Raw genomic sequence first — 23475 nt, forward strand, 5'->3', positions numbered from 1 at the left:
GAATTGTATCACATAAATTGAGACAGATAGATCATAAAGTATGTAAATTACAAAAGTATTTTAAATTTGGTATGAACTATAGAACATTTTTCTGTGATGAAACGAAAAAGAATGGGGTGGCAAGATGAGACCAGAAGTCAAAAGGTAGAATGGTAGTGTTCACACATGGGTTTGCTTCCGGTGTCTCCGGTAGCTGTCTCTCCGATGTAGACGCCGTATTATGTTTGCGTGTCATCATATCACTGGTTACTCAATTATTTTCCACATGTCAACTCAACCATTTTCTTATGAAAATGAACGTGCTTCCAGAGTTCAGAGTAGTACGTATTATAGTGTTGCATAAATACGTCTTAAACAAATCTTAGTCATAAATTTCATGTCATTATTATCATGATTATCTTGATTTAAAATTCGCAGTGAGTGGACTGGTTGGTTGCATTGATACCCTCCTTCCTGTGGCATTATTTGACTAGGTATATAGTTTAAAAAAGAACGAAAGACTCTTTAATTGTGAGAAAAAACAAATCTTAGATAGTTGTGTGTCTGTAAATTATCTTATGAAGTTAAATTATTTTTAGATATAAAAATGTGACATTCATTTTTGTGACAGACTAAAAACAGAAAGTATACCACATAAATTAGGATAAAGGGAGTAATTAATTTGACCTTAAGATCTCTTATAAAGTAATACTACATTAGGTTCATTTTAATTGCCATGTTTTTCTTTTGTATGTTCCTTGACAAAATTTTAACTAAATTAAAAGAGTAATTTTAATTAAATTATCTTTATTTATTCTTTTATCTCAATTTAATATTATTCTTTTTTCCATCACATTAATCTTTCCATCACCTTTGAAACAGGGCAAAGGTGGGCACCATAGTACTTTCTCTAGTTCATAATAAGTGACCTTTTGGCCTTTTTATTCTGGTTCAAAATATGTTTCCTTTCAGATAATAAAAAAGATATTGAGTTTGTATGTCAAATTTATCTCTATTTTGATAAGTAATGTAATCAAGAAATTAATTATATTAAAGATATATTACCTAGATTAAGGGTAAGTTATCAACTATACATATTTTTTTCTAGGAGTTATTATGTCCTTAAGGAATGTGTCAAAGGCCAAAAGATCACTTATTATGGACCTGCGGGAGTAATAAAAACTATATTAAGTATGTTTCATTTAATTAGAAGTTAGTCAAAATATCTATATTTTTTCCTCGAGCAGTGTGCAAAGGCCAAAATACTATGGATCGGAGGGAGTAATTAGTTATATTTTGATTATCTAAAATGATAGCTATCTTGTACCATCTATTTTTAGTATGCACGATAATGGACAGAAGGAAGTATAGTTTGATTGGTAAAGGACAAAAAAATTTCACCCACACAATTTTTTTTTTCTTTTCTTTTCGTTTCTTCAAAATTTAACACATTCCCAGGTAAAAGGAAAGAATAAAAAGGCTACACCATGATAAATTATACAATGCGCAAATCCAACAAGTAGTACTCCATTACTTTTGATATTCCTTCAACGTTGTTCTTTATCATTTGTTCTATCTTCAAGAGAAAAAAATTTAGTTAAATAAACATAGAGTCCTGTGCATGGACTCCTATGTGATCCAGGAAAGATTTGTACTGTTTGGGAAAATGTATAATTAGCACTGGAGGATAACAAACTTCTCAATGTATGTGTTTTTACCTTATTTGAAGGAGAAATTTGTGCCTGCAAGTGATACATAAATCTCCATGAAAGCATGGAAGCATGTTCTTCTTCATAAAATTTATTCTTTCTCCCTTTATTCGTATTATCAGAGATGTCAAACCTTGAAACTGATGCACTTGGAAGTTGGAAATTTGGAATATAGTACTAATTTACATTCTACAATTCCTTGGGATCAGTAATCCTATTACTTCACTCATGCTTGCAACAAATTGGACTTTTCATGTTAATTAGTATAAGTGGTACAGCTTGAGATATTTTTCAAGAGAATTCGAAAGTTAGTACTATGCCCCTTTTGTTTTGACGTGAGAGACCATTTAAATTATTATCGTTTTAACCTTTTAAATTTGATTCAAAATCTCGTTCTTGAACGTAATTTGAGGAGATATAAAAGATGACTTAATCAAATAACCCTTAGAATTAGTGTTATTTATCAAATGGTTATCTTAATGGATGTGCCAGAACCTTGAAAGACAAATAATATGCTAAGGTAGCTAGTGTGCCAAAAAGTTAGATCTTAATTTACAGGTAGTTGTCTACCTAACACGGGATGATTTATGTAAATTTCCTTTTTAATATTAGGTCACTGTATAAATCTTGTCCCTATTTTTAAAAATTGTGCAAAATATAGCCTTTGGGAAGTTATCCTTCGGACTCAATTTAACAGACAAAACGTTAGAATGTTGTCCAACATATTTGCAATAGCTTATAAAATTTAGATCGTGGACTAACATTTTATCTTAAATTTTTAGTTTGCTCAAAAAGAGATCTTTAGACTGTAGGCGGTGGCCTAAAACGTCCATAAGTTACGAGACAAATCAAAAGAGGATTATTTACTAAACAGCTGTGAGATAACCAAACCTAACCCCATTGTAATATGAGCCCATTTATTAATTAAGACAAAGGGAAAACGAACATTTGGAAATTTAAATTGTTAGATATCAACTAAATACTGCCATTATGGATTCTTCTACAAGAAAATAGTGAACATGAACAATATTAGAAACATGGAATAGCAAGTTATATAGTACTAGTTTTCTTCTACATTAAATTATGGAGAATCTGCAACTCGAAGCGTTATATGCCTTTCTTTTATTGAGAAAGAAGATGGCAAAAAACGTATAATAACATGCATGTTAATTTACGCTTGAAATTAAGATTTTTTTTTCTTGAACTAGTGATTCAGTTAGCCGTCAGTATAACAGTTATTTTCAGTGAGAATTATCAAATTGGAGATGTCTCCAAAAGTATGTGTATGCCAATAATCTTTGAATGATTTCTTAGCCAAAAACTTCCTGATAAAAAAATCCTCAAGCAACTAACAAGAATATTAGGAGTAAGATGTTTCTCCTATTTAATTATCGGATATATATTTGGTACATTCAAGTAATTATTTTAATGATTTGATGCTCCATCATTAGTGTTAAGTATATCTGCTACATCAAAGTCCCATTATTCTGGAAATTAATATTTTCTATATTTGCATCAACATCACGAATATATTCACTCGTCACAGCACAATCCTTTTCGTTGGTCATAAATTCTCCAATTTTAAACAGCCTTACTCACTAGGTCGAATCAGTCACTATTTATAAAGACCTACTAATCCCTCAACCTATACAGCAGGGGCGGCTCAATACATATGGTGGCCTAAAGCAAAACTTAAATGAGAGGCCTTAACCTTTTTTGTTAAAACAAAAAATGAAAATTCGTACATAATTTCATTTGAAACCTATTTTCTAACTTTTTGAGATGTAAAGTTATTTAAAACTCCTGGAATTTGTGTTAGAGTTTTAATCCGTCTTTTTGAGTTTTGAATAGTCAAATTCATACTTTCTAATGTACGTATTTATATTCTACTAAATAATTTAAAAGATAATATAAAGTAAGAAATTCAAATATAAACAAATTTTAGATGTAAATTAATAGAAAGATAGAATAATGGAACCTGATTTAACAGATGATTTGATATTACTTTTTGTTACTTCAATATGCTGGATGCAAGGCTTGAAAATTTGAGGAAAAAAACAAAAAGAAAATCGACGATTTACTTTGATTCTCTTATTTTAGTGAAATTATTTCTGAGACTTGCCAAAAGGCCAAGGGAATACAAAAGATAAAAAGAGCAAAATACATATTATTTGAAGAGAAATGTTAAAAAGAACAAGAATAATGTAAGTTATATTGATGGCGTTGGTTGTATCAGTAAATGAGGCAAGAAAATATTATTTACACATAAGATTTAAGGAGTGATTCCCAAAAAACCAATAGTCAAACATCTCTATAACGATCACTCACTATAATAACCTTTCTGATAACAATCAAGTTTCCTTTAGAACTTTTTTTGCTGCTATATTCTACCTGATCTTTATAACAATGTTTTACTTATAAAAACAACATCTATTAATATAACTTATTTTTTGTAAAATCACCCCTTTATAACAATCTTACTCAAATGTTAATTGATTTTACTATTTCTCACTTCCGTTGCAAGTCAATCATCTTTCATAATTAAAACAATAGTAGTACTTCCTTTTTGTCATAAAGCCACATATAAAAATAGAAATCTTTAAGATAAGTAATAACAAGTATAATATTTTGAATCTTTAATATACCACTTTTGATAAGAACATAACATTAATACTTATTCAATAATAAAAAATTTGTATTGAAAATGTGCACATTAAAAAAATTTGGGGCCCCTACAATTACGGGGCCTAAAGCAGCAGCTTCACCATCCAGTCTCCCCTGCTGTACAGTGTGTCTGACAGTCTTGTTTTCATTGAAAAATAGGTATTACTATTTCATCCTGTCTTTTTCTATTTTTTATAGCTGAAAATGGTTTTGAATGTACATGCGACAATGATTGTTTGAGTTGATAGCCATCTGTATTGTGCCATGAACTTCGTAAAAATGAAACATCATCAATTCCTCCTTTCGTCTCATAATAGTTGTCACGTTTTGCTGGTTGAAAGCTAATTTGACTAATATTTTAAGTTAATGGAATTAAATTAATTTAATATCTTAAAATTAAGATATTCAAAAACTACACAAAAAGTATGATAAATTGTAATTTTTCTTATGTTAATATGGTGAAAAATGTATTTTAGAACATTGGACAAATGTTTCGGGGCGGACAGTGCATGACCGAAACCATGTATCACTAAATTTGGAAGAACCATAAGTCCTTACTGCTCCTTCAATTGAGAAAAATGTGAATTTTCTATAGCTGCCATTATTCATTGTCTTCAATTCGCTTTGACTAAAGTATTAGCAGCTGAATATTTTCCCAAATCTATACTAATACTAGTAGTAAGTTTGTACTTATCGTAATTAATAATTATTGACTTGCAATATTATTTTCCACAAACTGACTTAAAATCTTGGATCCACAAATGACAAATCGAACTCAGTGACGTAGCCACCTTTGTCCACGAGGCGTTAATTGACACCTCTGGAAAATGACACTGCGTAAATAGGTAAACAATTTATTATATATATATAGAGAGAGAGAGAGAGACTATATGGTGCCATGTCGGATTGATTCCTTGGCTTTTTTTTCTGAGTTAACTTGGGTATAATTTTTTTTCTTAGTTAATTTGGGTATATTTTGATGTTTTTTGGTGAAAATCCTGAGACACTACTGATAAAACATGAGATGACGCTCGGTTGTTGGTTGCTAAACTTTATCTGAACTAATTTATTAAAGTCTACTTGACATGATGGATCATGAAAAAGCAATTCGTAGACGATACTAAAGAAGACTTTGTTCTTCGTAACATACATCGCCAAATTGCAAAGCATCAATCATAGAATCTGAAGTACTACTTTATAATAAGATGCATGCATGCTGCCATGAGAATTGACACTCACATTTATTGACAAGTCTTGGCCAATCCTACACCCTGTAGTTCTACAGTGAAAACTTTAAGCCATATTGTGCGTGCAGCTTCTTTGGTTTACAAATGGGACCAAAGTTAGCTGCAAAAATGAAACCAATCCAATTCACCTAGCTAAACGTCTTTAGAAATATGGCAAATATGAGAAGATATTTCTGTGGGAATTTATGAACTATCCAAAAGCAAAAGACATTGAAAGGGAGATTGGTCATAATAGCTTTTAGCTTAGAGTCCATTTGTCCCCTACAATGGTTGCATGATATTGTGGGAAAATGAAGCATGTATGAACTTGACATCTTTGTTTATAGCTATCAAAATCTTCTTGACCTCTCTACCCTTTAAACACTATGGGTATAGCTAATTTCAATAATCTACCAGTTCACTAGCGTTTGGGCGTACTCTGTTTCGCACTTATTGTCAATATTGGACAATAGTTTTAGACTAATGGAGTTCATCAAACCTTTGTATTTTTCTCTAAGAAGATAATCTGATGGATAGCTACAAATACTTGGAGGTTTTTCTTAACAAACTTCTACTATTATTGTCGTGAAGGATTGCGTCCCAGGCCTGTGCAGCTGACTCCTCCTTTTGGCCCAACAGAAGGTACAGCTTAGCCCAACTCTATGGCTTCCATACCCAACTATAAACCATATTTGTGCTCTTTGCAGACTATTTAATTAAGAGCCCGTTTGGATTCGCTTCTTTTAGGTCCTTTAAACTAAAATAACTTTTAAGCACTTTTATAGTGTTTGGATAAAATAAAAAGTGTTTTTAAATCTGTTTTTAAACCAAAATTAAAATAATTAGCCAAAAGCCATAAATAAAAATTCTTAACTTATGATTTTTGACTTATAAGTAATAAACCATAAGCCCATCCAAACAAGTTCTAAGTTTTTGTTGGGCCAGGCCACTTTTATGTTAAAATTCTATTCCAAAAGGAAAAACACTCAATTTGCACGATTACCCTTATGCGGGGGTGGAATTAAATTTTTGCCTCTCAAATTGCTAGTCTTTAATATTTATTCTTCACCTAATAACCCGAGATTCTAGGTTTGAATTCTGGCTCAATCGAAAAAAAAATCACAAGGCAAAATTTCGTAACAAAATTAGGCCTATTCGGATAAAAGTTAGGCCTTGGGGCAAACTTTTGCCCGAAATAGGCCTTAAAGCAAACCTTTGCCTTAAGACCTAACTTTTACCTGTATAGGCCTAATTTTGGGCAAATGTTAAGCCTTAAGGCAGAAGTTTCAAGAAAGCCTTGCATTGAAAGATTTTTTTTTTTACTGAGCGGGAATTCAAACCCTGAATCTCGGGATATTTCGGCCACTTTTTAAGGCGAAGGATAAAAATTAAAGATCAGTAATTTGAGGGGTAAAAATTAAAGACTAGTGCGTTTGAAAGGCAATTCCCACAAAAAAATGAAAAAACACATTTTATATTTGTTGGGCTCTTAATGGCAGGTTTTATAGCTACATAAATGTCATGATATATTTTAGATCAAGAGTTTCAAAAAAAAAAAAAACTTTCTTAAATTTCGTGCTGAATCAAGCAATACTATAAAATGAAACTAATGTAGTATTTAATTTTAACATCTTCATTTTATCCGTGCATACATGACTCGTATCTCACTTTGATATTAACGTTGATTAATCCTTAGTCGAAGAGAGAAGGAAAAAGTGATAAGTGGAACTCTTATCACCTCTCATTTAATTGAGTTATTGACTTATTTGGAGTTAATTGCTTGTTGCAGAAAAGAGTTGCAAGTTCGCACGGATAAATATACTATACTGCAAGTCATCTAGTCAGTGAATACACATGGCAGGGAAGCCCACCATTTTATAATTCTAGATTTAGTAGAACTAATAACTACTATAATTCTAGATTTAGTTGAAAAGATTGACATACTTTATATTTTTAGAAATTAAAGTTCGTTTTTACTTCCTATTTTTTCGTTGAAATGACTTTTGTTATAGGCCACACTCAATACAAAGTTACAAACCAAATTGTTTGGTTCAATATCAACTTGGTAAATTACTTGTAATTCTTCCGACCCAATTTATGTGATATAGTTTGACTAGGTACAGGTTTAAGAAAGAAAAAAAAGATTTTTGAAACTTGTGGTAAAAAACAAGTCATAGATAAATCACTTTATTAAAGGTAAAAAGGAAAGTTTTAAGTTAAATTATTTTAAACATAGAAATAGAAATGTATCATTCATTTTGGAACACACTAAAAAAAAAATATATCACATAAATTGGGACAGAGAGAGTATTTAGTATAAATTCCGTCTACCGTTATTTCTTAAACCAATATTAGGTATGTGTAGTGGTCATGTTGAAACGCCACTCCTCCAGGTAGTTAATAGCAGTACTTAGATTTAGCAGCATTCTGAAAATATAAATCGAGTCTGAATCAAACACAAAGATAGAAGAACTGAATAAATTAAGAAATTACATAAAGTCACTTCCAAAAGTTAAAAGCAATAGACTTCGCGTTGGACGAAGGTTTAGTTGATTTCGTAAACGGTATATTAAGCAAATAAATTGATGATACCAAAATGTTGCAAGATGAAGGTTTATACATCAAACAAAAAAATATAATAATCCTGGAAGTATATAGATAAAAAATACTTGAGATTCAGAAAAGTGATTCTAAAAGTTTAATTTGGAAGGATCATATGCTTGAACATTTGTTGTGAATAGCCAGAAAGGCAGTTTCCTTAATTCTTTCACAAATGCTAAAACAGCATGCGATTTACTATTGTAGTGTTTCCCTTTATTTCTTTGGTGATTGTCATTTCAAAAAGTAGCCATGACTTTTGCAGCTAATTAATGCAGCATATACAACAAAACCACTCTCAAATGTTATTGCAACACTGGCTATTCCATACACACATATGACTACTCTAAATATCACGACAGAAACCTTCCAGTGAAAGCTACTTACAATACTGTTACATATCAAAAGTGAAATGAGAAATGCATCAAAGTAAGTACAATATAATACAAGTATTATGACAACATAAATGACAGCAAACAATGTCACAAACTGAACACTGAGAGATTGGAATGATGCTGGTGAATGGACTAGTTCATGTCGTCTGCGTGATGGCATTGATGGTGTTCTTCCATGAGTGAAACAACATCTGGCTCTTCATTTTCTTCCTCTGGTTTTCTCCAAAATCCTATGTTCTTAACTGGACAAGTGAACGACTCCAGCGAGCTGCAGTGGCTTACATCGACATACTTTAGCCCAGGCATTGCACTTTTGATTTCTTCCCATGTCTCCTCTAGTTTTGGCAAGAACTTCAAGCACAGCCCTTCTATTTTCCATTTATTTCCTTTACTACCCCTGAAACGATCGCTCATATGTTGTAGCATGTTGGACTCTTCGATACAAAGGTATTGCAATCGATCTAACAATTCAGGGGCTATCCATTCTGGGGTAGTGTTTCCACTGAAGTGCCTTAGGTACAATTCTTCGAGAGATTTAGGTGGTGACATCTTGTTCAGCCTCTCTAAGAAAACTTTATCTTTATGGTCACCAGCATTAATAACAAGCATCCTTAGCTGTTGAAATTGTTCGAGTACTGTTAATTCGTCTTCCTCTATCATGCTTCCATCCATGACATCCAATTGTAGTACTCGAAGTTCTCTCAGACCCTTAAGATCACGCAAGTGACATGCATTTGGTGTTGTTGTATCAGGTATCTTGAAGCCATACAACTCTTGAAGATGTGAGAGTTTGGAGAGACCAAGTGGTAGATAAGAAAGAGAGGTACAATTCCCCACATCCAAGACGATCAACTTTGGAAGAGAAGTGATTGATCTTGGGAGCTGTTTGAGGTTCTTGCATTCAGCAAGTACCAAAATTTGTAGGCCCCATAACTTTTTGACGGATCGTGGCAATTTAGTCAAGTTTGCCACATCTTGAAAACTCAAATAAGCTAGGCGTTTCAAGGATGTGATCCAATGCCACATATCATTTTCACAAAATTCGGAACTCTTCTCAAACTTGACGTGGGAGAGGTCTAAAACCCGGAGAGTCTTGACTTTGGCTAATGCAACCTTCCTAGTGAAGCCAATGCAATTGGCTTTGGTGAGAAGAAGTGCCCTTAACTTTGAGTTTCCATCCAAGGGCTGCAACAATGTTTCATTTGTCACGCCCAAACGGCGAGAGTGGATTGTGGCTATGTTTGCATTGTTCCCATCTAAACTGCAAAAGCTCTCTTCTTTTGCAACTTTGATTATCATTTCCCGAATCATGTCATGCATTTTGCAACTGTAGACTCTCCCGTCATAGTTTCTTTTTCTCACCGCTTCAACCAGGCATCGACTGATCAGTTCTGATAAGCATTCAAGAGCCATTTTTCTTGCAATTTTTTTTCCTTTTTGGTAAACGAATCCTTCTCCAATCCACCAATTTGCCAGTTGATCAAACTCTATCTCGTAATCCTCCGGATAAATTGCAAAACATAGAATACACCGCTTCAACTTGAGAGGAAGGTCATCATAACTTCGTTGGAGAGTAGCCAATAAGGAATCATGGCTGTTGCATTCGTCTGCAAATATCTGAGGCAAATCTTCACTTATCGCCTGCCACACAGAAAGCAACTGAAGTTTCGATGAAAGCAAGCCTCCAATTGTCTTGATTGCTAGGGGAAGACCACCACATTTTTTCAGAATGTTTTTTCCCACACGTTCTAGTTCAGGATCCTTGTATTCTCCCTTGAAGGCAGCCTTGCAAAATAACGACCAGCCCTCTTTGTCGGAGAGCGGCTTGGGTTGGTGAATTCGTTCTTTCTCGACTCCCATTCTCTTAACAACATCTTCATTTCTAGATGTAATAATGATGCAGCTGCACTGGTTCTCTGATTTGGGCAGTCCTTCAAAGATCCGGTTCCACCATCCGCCAACAATACTCCACACATCATCCATGACAATTAAGTAATTTTTATTTATAAGCGCTTCACGAATTCTCCTCAACAACACATTTCTATCTGACTCATGATATTCCATTTCCAGCTGCTGAAGAATTCTCTTCATGGTCTCAAGCTCATCTAAAGTCGATTTACAAACCCAAATTTTCATGCTAAAGCGTGAACACACTACTCTATCGTTGTAAAACTTTTGGGTAAGTGTGGTTTTACCCAGACCTCCCATCCCCACAATGCCAATTAGTTTTAAAGATCCATTGCAAGGAAGTATCCACTCTTTCAGTGTGCTGGTATCTTGAGCTAAGCCAAAGGGTTCAGCGATAGTGTCTGGTGTCCATAGCTCCCTGCCACTATCACTATTACCAACTTCTTCACTTTTAGATAGGTCAATCACTGGGGAAATGACCTTGAAAGTTTTGTCAATCATAATCGATATTTCCCTGTTGATTTCTGCCAAACTCTTTCCAACCCGATTACGGAAATACAGTCCACGTGGAGAAATAGAGGACCAATTATTGTTTTTCATCTTCTCATGTTCTGCTCGGTTTTGGCAGTCAACGACCAGGTCATCTATTCTATAAATCAGTTCTCGTAATTTAGCAGAGGCATCCTCAACAGTCTTGTACTTGTCTTTGTGCTTCTCCATGTCATTGAGGTATGATTGCAAAGTTTTAAGATTTTCCTTCATAGTCTCAAACTCATGTTCAAATCCAAGGACATATTTAACTTGAGCATCAACTTTGTCAACCAATACCTTCGTTAGGATCTCAATAGCCGTATCAACGCCTTCAATCATTTTTAGCCTGCAAAACTTCTTTTCAGACATCTCATCAGTCTAATAATTCACACACATGATTTTAGACAGTAAGAAACTAAGAAAGATAAAAACCACCATGACAATATGATGTGAGAAAGCAGTTCCCATAGAGATATCATAGTTCAACAAATTATTAATTTTACTGTAGCTACTCAAGTACAAGAGTAATTACATATAACTGGAAAGTCAAATAATTATATATCTACAACTCCTATGCACCCCTTAGAATAACAATGTAATATTCGTTGGATGTGCAAAATGATCAGCTCTGATAGAGAGAGCATTCATAGGCTTTAACAATTATATTGCGAGAAGGGTCAAGGAGAAGGTAATCTATATATCTACTAAAGTTAGGCATAGACATAGACATGGTGATGCGACACCTCTCTATGGCCAGCATTTATAAAACCCTATTCTAGTCTATTTTAATAGTTTTATTTATGGTGAACTTGAATATATGCTGTGTAATCCTATTAGAATAGGGTTATCTTATTAGACTAGGAGAAGGAAGACCTTACTTCTATATAAGAAGGTCATTATGATGAATACAAAGCAGAAAAAATTCTCCTATTATTCTGGTCTTTCTAAATTCTCGTCTCTATCTCAATTTTAACATGGTATCAGAGCAACGTTAAAAAGAACACAAAAACCCTAAAACAATGGTAGGTAATAAAGAAACCAGCGATGACTGCAAAGGAATCGCCAGTGAAAAAAACAAAACGCAAACAAAAACAATCTCTGCCTACGACATTACGTCGAATGATAATGCTGAAATTGTGATGACACAAGTCCAATTGAAGGGTGAGAATTACGAAGAATGGGCTAGATCCATAAGGACAACCCTAAGAGAAAGAAAGAAGTTTGGCTTCGTCGACGGTACAATTAAGAAGCCGAATGAAGAGTCGCTGGACTTGGAAGATTGGTGGCCTATGAACTCATTGTTGGTGTCGTGGATTTGTAACACCATATATAGAACCAACGCTTCGCTCAACGATTTCACATAAAGAGAAAGCGGAAGAATTGTGGACGAGCATCCGAGAACAGTTCACCGTTATTAATGGCCCTCGGATGCAACAACTAAAGGCGGAACTTGCGGAATGCAAGTAGAAGGGAAGGACCATAGTGGATTACTATAGAAAACTCACTAAGCTGTGGGAGGAATTGGCGAATTATGAATAGATTCCAACTTGTACATGCGAAAAGTGCACGTGCAATCTAGGAACGGTCCTAGAAGGCAAAAAAAAAAATGCATCTTTTCCTCATGGGATTGGATGAGACAACGTATGGTATGGTGAGGTCGAACATAATGGCCCAAGAACCGTTCCATCATTGAAAAAGGTCTATTCGAAGCTGGTACAAGAAGAATGTGTGAGAGGAATCACACAAAAAATGGAGGACCGGAGTGAAACCACAACTTTTACCGTACAAGAAAGAAACCCTTACCATGACCAAAGTAAAGGGAAAAATGATAGTGCAGAGATCCGTACACGTTGTGAACGCATGTTTTTGACTCATTGGTTATCTAGGTTGGTGGCTAGGAAATAAAAAAGGAGATCATAAAACCGGAGGAAGAAGACGAGGACAACAATCACAACAGAGGGGTGGACCGGGATCCGGTCATGGAAGAGGCAACTATCGGGCTAACATTGTGGTTGTCAAAGAAAGATCTCAAGCGGAGACAGGACCGATGAACACAGGTAGGACAAGACCTCACAATTTGAGCGACGAGATCCAGAAGACTGTGATTCGCATGTTGAATTCCAAAGGAATAAACTCTGAATGGAAAGATGGATAGTAAGACCGAAAACTCATCCTGAACTATTGACTCTGGAGCTACCAATCATGTGATAGGTAATCCAAAGGAGCTGAGTGATCAACGAGACATTCCTAAGTGTCTAGTTGGGCTTCCGGATAGAAGTAGCTCGGTGGCCACAAGAGAAGAAACAACTATGCTAAATAATAGGAAATGGTTGAAGGATGTTCTTTACGTTTCGGATTTAACATGCAATTTAATTTTTGTGTCACAACTTGTTGACCATTTAGATTGTGATGTAAAATTTAACAAAATTATGTGTGTTATATAGGACCCATCACGAGGAAGCTGCTTGGAATGGGTGAGCGTCGAGGTGGACTTTACTATTTCCAGAATGTGCCGTGGATACGAGCTATGAAGGCAGAGGTAGTTGATTGGTTCGATCTTTAGCACAAACGGTTAGGTTATACTTCAGCACAAGTAACGAAGTCTATTACAACATTAGGCCTAAAAGAGAGTAGTATTGGATCAGATAAAGAATGTGATATATGCTAAAGGGCAAAGCAAACAAGAAGTGTTTTTTCCTTAAGTGATAATATAGCTTCAGATATCTTTGAAATGATTCATTGTGATTTATGGGGACCGTATAGAACCTCTATTTCTTGTGGTGCTTCATATTTTTTTATTATTGTGGGTGATCGATAGCGAGCCGTGTTGACTCTTCTGTTAGTCGACAAGAAAGAAGTGTCCCAAACCCTGAAGAATTTTTTCGCCTTGGTGGATAGGCAGGTTGCTAAGAGGGTGAAGATTGTTAGAAGTGACAACGGAACTGAATTCACATGTATGAACACTTACTTCTTTGAACATGGAATTCTTTTCCAAACATCTTGCACCGAGACACCACAGCAGAATGGAAGAGTCGAAAGAAAATACCATCACATTCTTAATTGTAATAGTTTTATTTATGGTGAAATTATAATTATGGTAATATAGGATGTGTAGTCTTATCAGAATAGAGTTACTTATTAGACTAGGAGAAGGAAGATCTTACTTCTATATAAGGAGATCATCTGATGAATACAAAGCAGAAAGAATTCAGTCATTATTCTTGTCTCTCTAACTTATCATCCCTGTCTCAATTTTAACGACATTCTTATTTATCTTTTTTTCTCTTTTTTTAATTCACTTTCTACATAACTTACTAACTAAATGACTTAATAAAAGCCTCATATAATAAATATAGCATCTACCCAAAGTAGCAATATCAAGGATTATCTTTATGACCTTTTTTCTTAATTATTTTACTTTGAATGTGCTGTATCTAATTTATTAAAAAAAAAAAAAAAATTGGAAGTCCTTTCTTTAACTTTCTTAACAATGCTGGAAACATAAAAACAACCCATTTATTATCTTCTATTAGAAAGTCCAAAAGTCATTAGCCAACCTAATATGTTTTCTTTTAACCTGCTAAATCAATTCAATGTAGAATAAACGTGGATGAAATGGCATTCATTTTATTGAATTCAACATATAATAAATGTGATATTCATTTAGAATGTAAATGATTCACAATTTAATTGAGAAAAAAATAAAAAGTCTACTATATATGACATTCAGTGAGGATTAAGCCAATCCAACAAATTCCTCTATGAAAAAATATAGCCTCGCCCAAATACTTAGAATTATTCTCTTCTACATACTACCTATAGTGGTGTGAGGAAGAAGAGGAGGGATGAAAGAAAACAAAAAGGAAGAAGGAGGATAACACTAATAATATTTGGAATATATTAACACCGGGTGATATGGTACAATTTTAATGTGCATGATGGGAGTGATGTACAAATTTGCTCCAGATTGAAGGGAAGAGGGAATACGAAGGAAAGAAGAAAGAAGCATCATTTACTTGCGGAATTAACGCATTCAATTTGATTTTTTCAACTTCTCATCTTTTATTGTACTTTTTACTTTTCTTCTTTCCATATGAACAATTAAAATTTAAGCTCTTTGATAAGAAAGACAAAGATATTAAATGGGTGATAAAACAAATAGCTAATTAGAGTTTGGTATAATGTGAAAAAGGTTAAGTAGAGTACGTCATTTAAATTATATTTAGTAGTGCAAAAAGGATTCATTCTAAATGTTAGTATTTTGTTACCACTCAGAGTGTCATCCAAAATCAGAAACTTATCTTTTTGATTATTTGGATATGTTCAAAAGCAACTATAAGAGTAAAAACTGCAATTTCAATCATGTTAATCTATTATATTTAGTAGTGCAAAAAGGATTCATTCTAAATGTTAGTATTTTGTTACCACTCAGAGTGTCATCCAAAATCAGAAACTTATCTTTTTGATTATTTCGATATGTTCAAAAGCAACTATAAGAGTAAAAACTGCAATTTCAATCATGTTAATCTTCAGTTTGTCTTACAAATACTATTCTTTTATCGTGCTATAAATTTTGGTCCAAATTTTGTAAGGATTTTAAAAAAGCTATGAGTTATAGTTAAGGAAATGATCTCCTATATTCATTTAGAATTTGAATAGAAATAGTAAATCTTACAAAATTTCATGCGTTTTATTTATAGATCTGATGTATATATTGATCTCTTCTGTTGAAAAGATCATGTAGCTAAAATAACATTTATAAAGGTCCACAGAATCAAATCACATGTTATTAATTTGAAAGATTTCAATCAATCAAAATGTCACGTGTAATTTTTCTTTATAGCACAGGATAATTAATATTGAGAGTTGAGACATGAGTAAATTTTTTTTTTTAAAATTTTCTAACAATTCTTCTTTATTTAACAAGGTAATTTATTGAGACATAAATTAGTAGCGCGGATAACTTCACTAGTTAGATATGCAATTCATGCATTAAAATAGAAATATACACGCTCGCAATAGTACGTATAACAAGACAGTAATTGCATGACGTATGTCTCTTTTTACATAAACTGCAGCATCATTAACTAATATGTTACTGATGATACAAAATAGGAATAAAGAATATAAGAATCTGTCAATGCTTATTTATGTTATTAGATGAACATTCCCAAATTAAGCACGAGCCCAACAGTTTGTATAATTGTTTACTTCTCTTTGTTAGGTTTCTGGCCAACATCTGCGCTGGAAGTATTCATTTCCCCTTATTACGCTTTGAGGAGAATTTTTTTCCTAGTAAGTTCTAAACTTCTAATGACAAGTTCCCAACTACAATCTAATGTCCGTTACCTATTGCATTCTTTTGTTTTAATTTTGTTGTACAACTGAGGTGAATTATTTATTGTTGTTCTCTGTTATTTTCCATCGGTCAATTAATATGTCATAGTTTTGGCTACTCAGTATGGAGATTTTCTACCTCCTAAGGTAGGGGTAAGATCAGTGGCGGAGCTAGGAATCTAGCTAAGGGTATTCAAGCTTATAAAGGAAATAATTCTTTCAATGAGTGGGTGCACCAAAATTTTCAAATAAATTAGATAATATTTAGCTTCGCCATTTCCTTCGTAATTTTTTCCTCAAAACATTATCCAAGCACTAAAATTTGAAATGTATTTTTGAGTTTTCACTTAAAATTTTAATTGAGTAAAGAAAATCATTCAAGGGAGTGCAGTAAAGAAAATCATCGAACACCACTAAAACACAAAAGGTGGAAATGTAACAAAAGAGGAAAAAGAGAGAGAGAGAGAGAGAGAGAGAGAGAGAGAGAGAGAGAAGAGCGAACCAGACAACCATCTCTGATGTCGTCCGATGAGGTTTTAAACAAACTTCTTCAGTAATCAAAGACCAAGTCAAATATACTTTGTTTTTATGTTAAACTAGTAAACTTATTTGGCTTCAAGTGTCAAAAACAACAATAATTTTTTTAAAAAAATTGTAAATTTAAATAAATATTTTTATTAGATTTAAAATTTATATTTAACTATAATTTTCATTGTCAAATTTTCTTATAAGAAAATAAACTATAAAGATATAGTGAGACCTTTCTGATTTAATATTTTAATGAAGAAAACATTTAGATATAATACTTCAAACAATAGAAAGTAAAGAGAGATTGGGCCTATTGTTTGGCAATATAAAATGCAGTGCTTGTCCAAGGGGTTTTAGAAAAAAGAAAAAAAACTACACAAATGCTTCAGCGCTAGTTTGAACTCGGGGCGTGAGACTATCAACGAACACCCTTAACCACTGAGCTGTCGCACGCAGTTGTTACAAGGGTGTTCATTATATCTATATAACAACCAGTTACAAAGTTAGATCCATACACCCGCTATAATTTTCCGGCGAAGGGTGTTCATCTGACCGCCCTTACTATAGGGTAGCTCTGCCCCTTGGGTAAGATATGCATACACTCTACTCTTTCCAGATTCATTTGTAGGATTACACTGGGTATGTTGTTGTTATAGGGTCTGCTTGGAAATCCACTTTGTAATTGGATTTGATGTAATTGAGTGTAATCACTCGATAGCATGTAATTGAGGGGAGTAATTATACTCTTCAATTCTCAAAGGGATTGAAAATTGATAGTAATTACATGGTGTAATTATCGGGTTATTCTGCTAGTTACTGTCAAAAATTTTAAATTTTAATACCTATTCTTTTCAAAAAAGAAAATTTCTATTTTTTTCTTTATATTTATTTTTTATTCTTGTAATTCTTCTTATTTTTTCTTTTTCTTTTTACATCCGGAAGATGAAGGTTACGAAAATGAGGATTTTGTGATGGATGTTTGGGCATACTAGGAAGGATAGGATTAGAAATGAAGTTATCCGGTATAAGGTGGGAGTGGCTTCGGTGGAGGACAAGTTGTGAGAAGCGAGATTGAGATGGTTCGGGCATGTGCAGAGGAGAGGCACAAAGGCCCCACTACGGAGGTGTGAGAGGTTGGCTATGGATAGTTTCAGAAAAGGTAGAGGTAGGCCGAAGAAATATTAGGGAGAAGTGATTAGATAGGACATGTCGCAGTTGCAGCTTACCGAGGAATTGACCTTAGATAGGAGGTTGTGGCGGATACGAATTAGGGTAAAAGGTTAGTAGGTAGTAGAGCATTGTCTCGGGGATCCTTCCATACAAGTATGCGTAGCACTATTCTTGCAGCTTATTGCCTTTAGATTTTTGTCACTATCTGTTGTCTCTTGTAACTTCGATTATCGTATTAGTTTGCTGTCGTAACTTTTTTTTTTTTTAACACTATGCTTTGTTATGCTTTCTATTGTATTTTGCGATGATTACTTCTGTTAATTCTTATCTGACCTTCTATGAAATGTTTTTTTACTGAGTCGAGGATCAATCAGAAACATTCTCTCTACCTCTCAAGGTATGGTAAGGTCTACGTACACTCTACCTTCCCCAGACCTCATTTTGTGAGAATATACTGGGTATGTTGTTGTTTATTTGCTTCTCATTTTCCAATCTTTACTTCATGTGCTTCTATTTAATTTCTCATATTTATTTGTTTTTTATTTTATTTTCATTATTTTCTTCATTTCGCTTAGCTATATTATTATTCTAATTTTTTAAACTATAGCTCCTAATATTATAAAGATGACTCATCCACAAACATGATTTATAATGTGATGTCATTAAGTTGGATTTCAATGTCGACAAACTTGTGACTTATACCGAATGATGTTAGAATTGATAGAATACTATTTATTAAACATTTGAACAATGTTATAGATTTATTATTGTAATATTAATATTTTTATGAAACATGCAGTTCAGGATGAATCTTGCAAAATGTGTGCTTTGTTAAAAAAAAAAAAAAAATTGGATCAAATTATTAGTTATTTGAAAGTTATATACCACTTATTTTTTTATAATATTAGTTAAAATATATACTTTCTATCCCAATTTATGTGATACACTTTTCTTTTTAGTTAGTCCCAATATATTTCTATTTTTAGAAATAATTTAACTTAAAACTTCATATTTTACCTTATTGAAATAATTTACAGCCACACAAATATCTATGGCTTGTTTTAAACCACAAGTTTTAAAGATCTTCCTTTTTTTTCTAAACTCGGTGCATAGTCAAACTATATCACATAAATTAGACACGAAATTTAATAAAGAAAGGAAAATTTTTAAAACTAGTGGTCTAAAATAAATATTTGTGTGGTTATAAATCATTTCATAAGGGCAAAAGGAAAAATTTTAAGTCAAAATTACTCCTGTTCACTTTTACTTGTCCACTTTTGACTATGCACACCTCTTAAGAAATAATAAATAAAGTGCATAATTTACCAATGTACTTAGAATACTTGGTGCATAGTTTTATTGGATTTGAAAAATGATATGAAGTTAGTATTTAACACTATGGGTAAAATAGGAAAAAAAAATTCTCTTGTCTTGATATGCTAAAAGTGATAATTAAAAGTGAAAATCTATTTTTGAAATAGTGGACAAGTAAAAGTGAACAGCAGGAGTATATCTAATCTAAATATAGAAATGTATTATTTTTTTTTTTTTGAGAAAAACTAAAAAGGAAAGTGTATCACATAAATTTGGACAAAGGGAGTAGTAATTATATTTGAATTCAAATGCAACTTTAAACTTTGGCTATGAAACAGACTTTTTTATTAGCCATTGTTCAACCATTATTTCAATGAGAATTCGAACGTTGCTTTTGATTTAATTTGTAACAGACCCCATTAATTTATTTATTTTTGGTTTCTCAATCGGTGTCCGGTATCCGCATTGGAGTTTGATTATATTCAGATTTTCGCCGCTAGAGCCCATTTATGGGGGAAGCGCTCCCTACCAAGATTTTTTCCATACATAGAGCTCGAAGCCGAGACTTCTGATCAAGGAAGGAGCAGTCTCATCTACTGCACCACATCTTTTAATAGTATACCTCATTAATTATTCGTTTTGTCATTTACTTTATTATCTTTATTGGCATTAAAAGGGAGACTTGCTTGTGGGAGCATGATGGTGCATTCAGCCATCTCGTTTTCTCATTTATAAATTCCCAATTTCTTCTTGCTTCGATGAAGGTGTAACTAAGAACCAAATTCATTTCTCTTCTCAATTTCTTTAGTGTTGGGTTATTTATTTTTGAAATCTTTTTTAGATTTTGGCTTCTAGTTTTGTACTAAAATAATTTATTGAATCCTGCGGATACACTTACACCAAGTGAAATGTCCTTATTGACAATGTCTTTGACAAGCCTCAAGCTTTCAAGAATTCTCTACAGCGTTCGTGATCAAGTATTTTCCATAAGATTTCCAACGATTACGACAAACAAATAAGTCTTTATAATTACAATATTGTGTCATTACCCCCTAGTAATTACACAAAATCTAATTACAAGGTGGCTTTCCAAACACACCCGTTACTTTTTTGATATTGGCTTGCAAATTTAAATTAAATAAACTTGATACATGTATTAAGGTTGGAGTAAATTTATTTTCAACAAAAGAAAGAAGAAAAAAAACAGAGCGAGTTGAAATTATCAAGTCGTGTATGTACCTGAGAAATGAGAAGACAAGTGAAAGTTCCACAAGGGAGAAAAGACGGATGGGATATTCGTATGAAAATTCAGCTCCACCTCCACCTACACCTAAATATTTACCAAAAATATTCACTTCAGAATCAAAACTGGTGCATTCCTTATCCATATTTTTAACTATCAGGAAAGTAAATATGAAATATATTAAGGTAGTGGAGAAACCATTATTCATAAAGTGAAGCTCAATAATCACACAAATACAATTTGATAAAGACCAGGCTAAAGATTATTTAAAATTTTGAATTTATGTGTTCTGAATTTTAAAAATATAGGATTCTGGATAAATTTCTTATACATATGAAGTGATTTTTTTGAATAAAAATACAAAATTTTAACTAAAGTTACTGCCGAATTATAACTAGAAATCTAACTTCGCCCAGGGACTAGGACAAACAAGAAACTTGAAAACAGAGAAGGTAGATGCAGGAAAATGAAATACAGATATTTCATAAGTATACCACCTCCGTCCCATTTTAAGTGTCTTAGTTTGACTAGGCGCAAAGCTGAAGAAATAAAATGAGACTTCTGAATCTTGTGATCTTTAATTAAAGATGCGTGTAATGTACTAAAATATCCTTTGAATCTTGTGATTTTAAATTTGACATGTTAGATGTTTAAATTTCCAACTTACTAGATTTAGAAAGAATTACTCTTTTGGGTCAGATCAAAAAAAAAAGTAGGACACTTAAATTGTGACGGAGGGAGTGTGTGATTTTGGCTTGAAGAAAAACGATGTGAAATCTTTTACCTGATTTCTTCAGGGTAAAGTGCAGATATCAGCTTCCAGCAACCCTTCTAAATTAAATCCGAGCAAACGTTAGTGATCTTTGTTTCAGCTAGTAAAAGGAGCAAGTTTTGGGTACGTAAGATTTTATGATACATGAAAGAACCTCAAAATAGGATACTAGTAATAAGTAGGAGTACTCAGGGAATGCTTTCTATTAAGTAGTGGAAGAAGCGGTTCATTGGAATATCATTAGGGGTGTTTGGTAGCTGAAGGTATTAGTAATATATGGATTACTTATGAGGAGGAGTTTATGTATTATTTTATGCAGAAATTAATTATTCATGCATTAGTTATTCCACTTTCTATCCTTCATAAAATAATATATGAATTTTCTCATAACTTATATATATATTGATTATGCGAATTTGTACATCACAAACCGACCACAGTATTAGTCTTATATATGAATAACTGACCTACTAATCATGAATACTCCCTCTATTTCATTTTATCATGTGATAGTGTTTGATTGCAAAGGTGAATTTAAGATTAAGAAAAGACATAGATTGCATCCTGAACTATACCTAAAATCTCGATGTCACACTCAAATTATTAAGACGACCTTATACACCCCTGACAATCTTAAACGTGAATTTAATGCCACCCTGATACACATATAACCAGTTACACAAGGGGAGGTGTTACACACTAACGCCACATCAGCGCCATGTTGGAAATTCCCTAAATTTAATTTTATATTCTTTTCTTTTTTTTTATTCATTTAATTTTCTTTTATTAATTATATTTACACTAATTAATCCCTAATTAACCATTAAAATCCTTCGATAATTATATCATCTTCATCACCATCACCTCATCTCACCGGAACCACCATATCCGGCACCACCATCGCCACCAATTTCACCACCACCATTTCACAGGAAGTCTCACCTCTAACCGGCCATTGAAGCTTCAATTTAAAGCTCAATGAGCTCATATCTACGATGCAGGTTGTTCTAGTTGATTTTCACCACCATATCCGCCACCACCATCGCCACCAATTTCACCCCATCTCAATGAGCTGAGATTTTCTTGTATTTTCAGCATTTTGCCCAGTGTAAATGTGTGGCTCAGATGCAGGTTGTTCTACAACAGAAGGATTTAAGGGGTGGGGTGGCGTGAAAGTGGAGGAGAAGGGGGAGGGGGTATGTGGTGGTGGTGAAACAGTGAAACCCAACTAGTCAAATTTCCCAAACACCCACACAAGCTAAGTTGAATTTTTCAAAAATCAAAAGGCTGGAAACGGTAAACTCGAACCAAGAAAACAAGAGAACTATTTTTCTTTTGGATTTCAGATTTTTCGAATTTTTGTTTGTAAATTTGAAATGAAGAAGCAGAAGGGTTTGGGGGCGTTGGGGTCTGGGTGGGGTGGCGTGGAGGTGGTGAAATCAGTTTTTTTTTTTTTTTTTAATTAAAAATTATTTTTACTTTAATTTTGACTTCACTCTCCTATTATTTAATCATAATTTTTTTGTGTCACATCAACTCATAAGGTGGTATTAAATTCACTTTTAAGATTGTCAGCGGTGTAATAGGTCATCTTAATAGTGTGAGTGTGATTCAGTCAAACCTTTCTATTTTGTCATTCGTTATAACAACATTTTACTATAACAACCTAATTTTATTCGGAACCGATTTTTCATGTTATATTTTACTTCTCTATAATAGCATTCTCCTATAACGGCAGTGATATTCATTATAGTGATACACTCTTTGTAAAATTACTTCTCTGTTCATACTCAAATATTGCATTATAATATTTTATAGAAATCTCTATCATAGCCATACTCAAATATTGTATTATAGTATTTTGTAAAAATATATTTTCTACAAAAATAAAATATCAAAATACTTACGATGATCATCATTAATGTCATGCACATAGTAAATTTTCAAGTACAAATATCTAAAAATCCTCAATTATACTACTAAGCTCTTAGACAACCTTCAAGAAAAAGCTATTGAATTCCCTTTTGTTGAAAGTATGAATAAAAATCTTCGCCAGTTCAAGTGTTATATTATCATTAATAGACTGAAATTTATGAAACAA

The 23475-nt window shown here is 33.1% G+C and overlaps 1 protein-coding gene across 4 annotated transcripts; it reads right to left on the reverse strand.

Moving 5' to 3' along the window:
- Positions 1-8458: 8458 nt before the first annotated feature.
- LOC132617433 (disease resistance RPP13-like protein 4) lies at positions 8459-21713 on the reverse strand. Of its 4 annotated transcripts, none has more exons than XM_060332436.1 (3): positions 21387-21713; positions 20599-20689; positions 8459-11356 (listed from the first exon to the last, which is right to left on the reverse strand). In XM_060332436.1, the coding sequence occupies exon 3, from the start codon at positions 11347-11349 to the stop codon at positions 8704-8706; it is 2646 nt and encodes an 881-aa protein (XP_060188419.1). In that variant the 5' UTR covers positions 11350-11356; positions 20599-20689; positions 21387-21713; the 3' UTR covers positions 8459-8703. The 4 variants fall into 4 exon arrangements, with proteins under 4 accessions (XP_060188419.1, XP_060188418.1, XP_060188417.1 ...); XM_060332435.1 differs by having other exon boundaries at positions 8459-11367; XM_060332434.1 differs by having other exon boundaries at positions 8459-11364; positions 21387-21712.
- Positions 21714-23475: the final 1762 nt, after the last annotated feature.

The sequence above is a fragment of the Lycium barbarum genome, chromosome 11 (assembly GCF_019175385.1).
Source record: "Lycium barbarum isolate Lr01 chromosome 11, ASM1917538v2, whole genome shotgun sequence".
NCBI lineage: Eukaryota > Viridiplantae > Streptophyta > Magnoliopsida > Solanales > Solanaceae > Lycium > Lycium barbarum.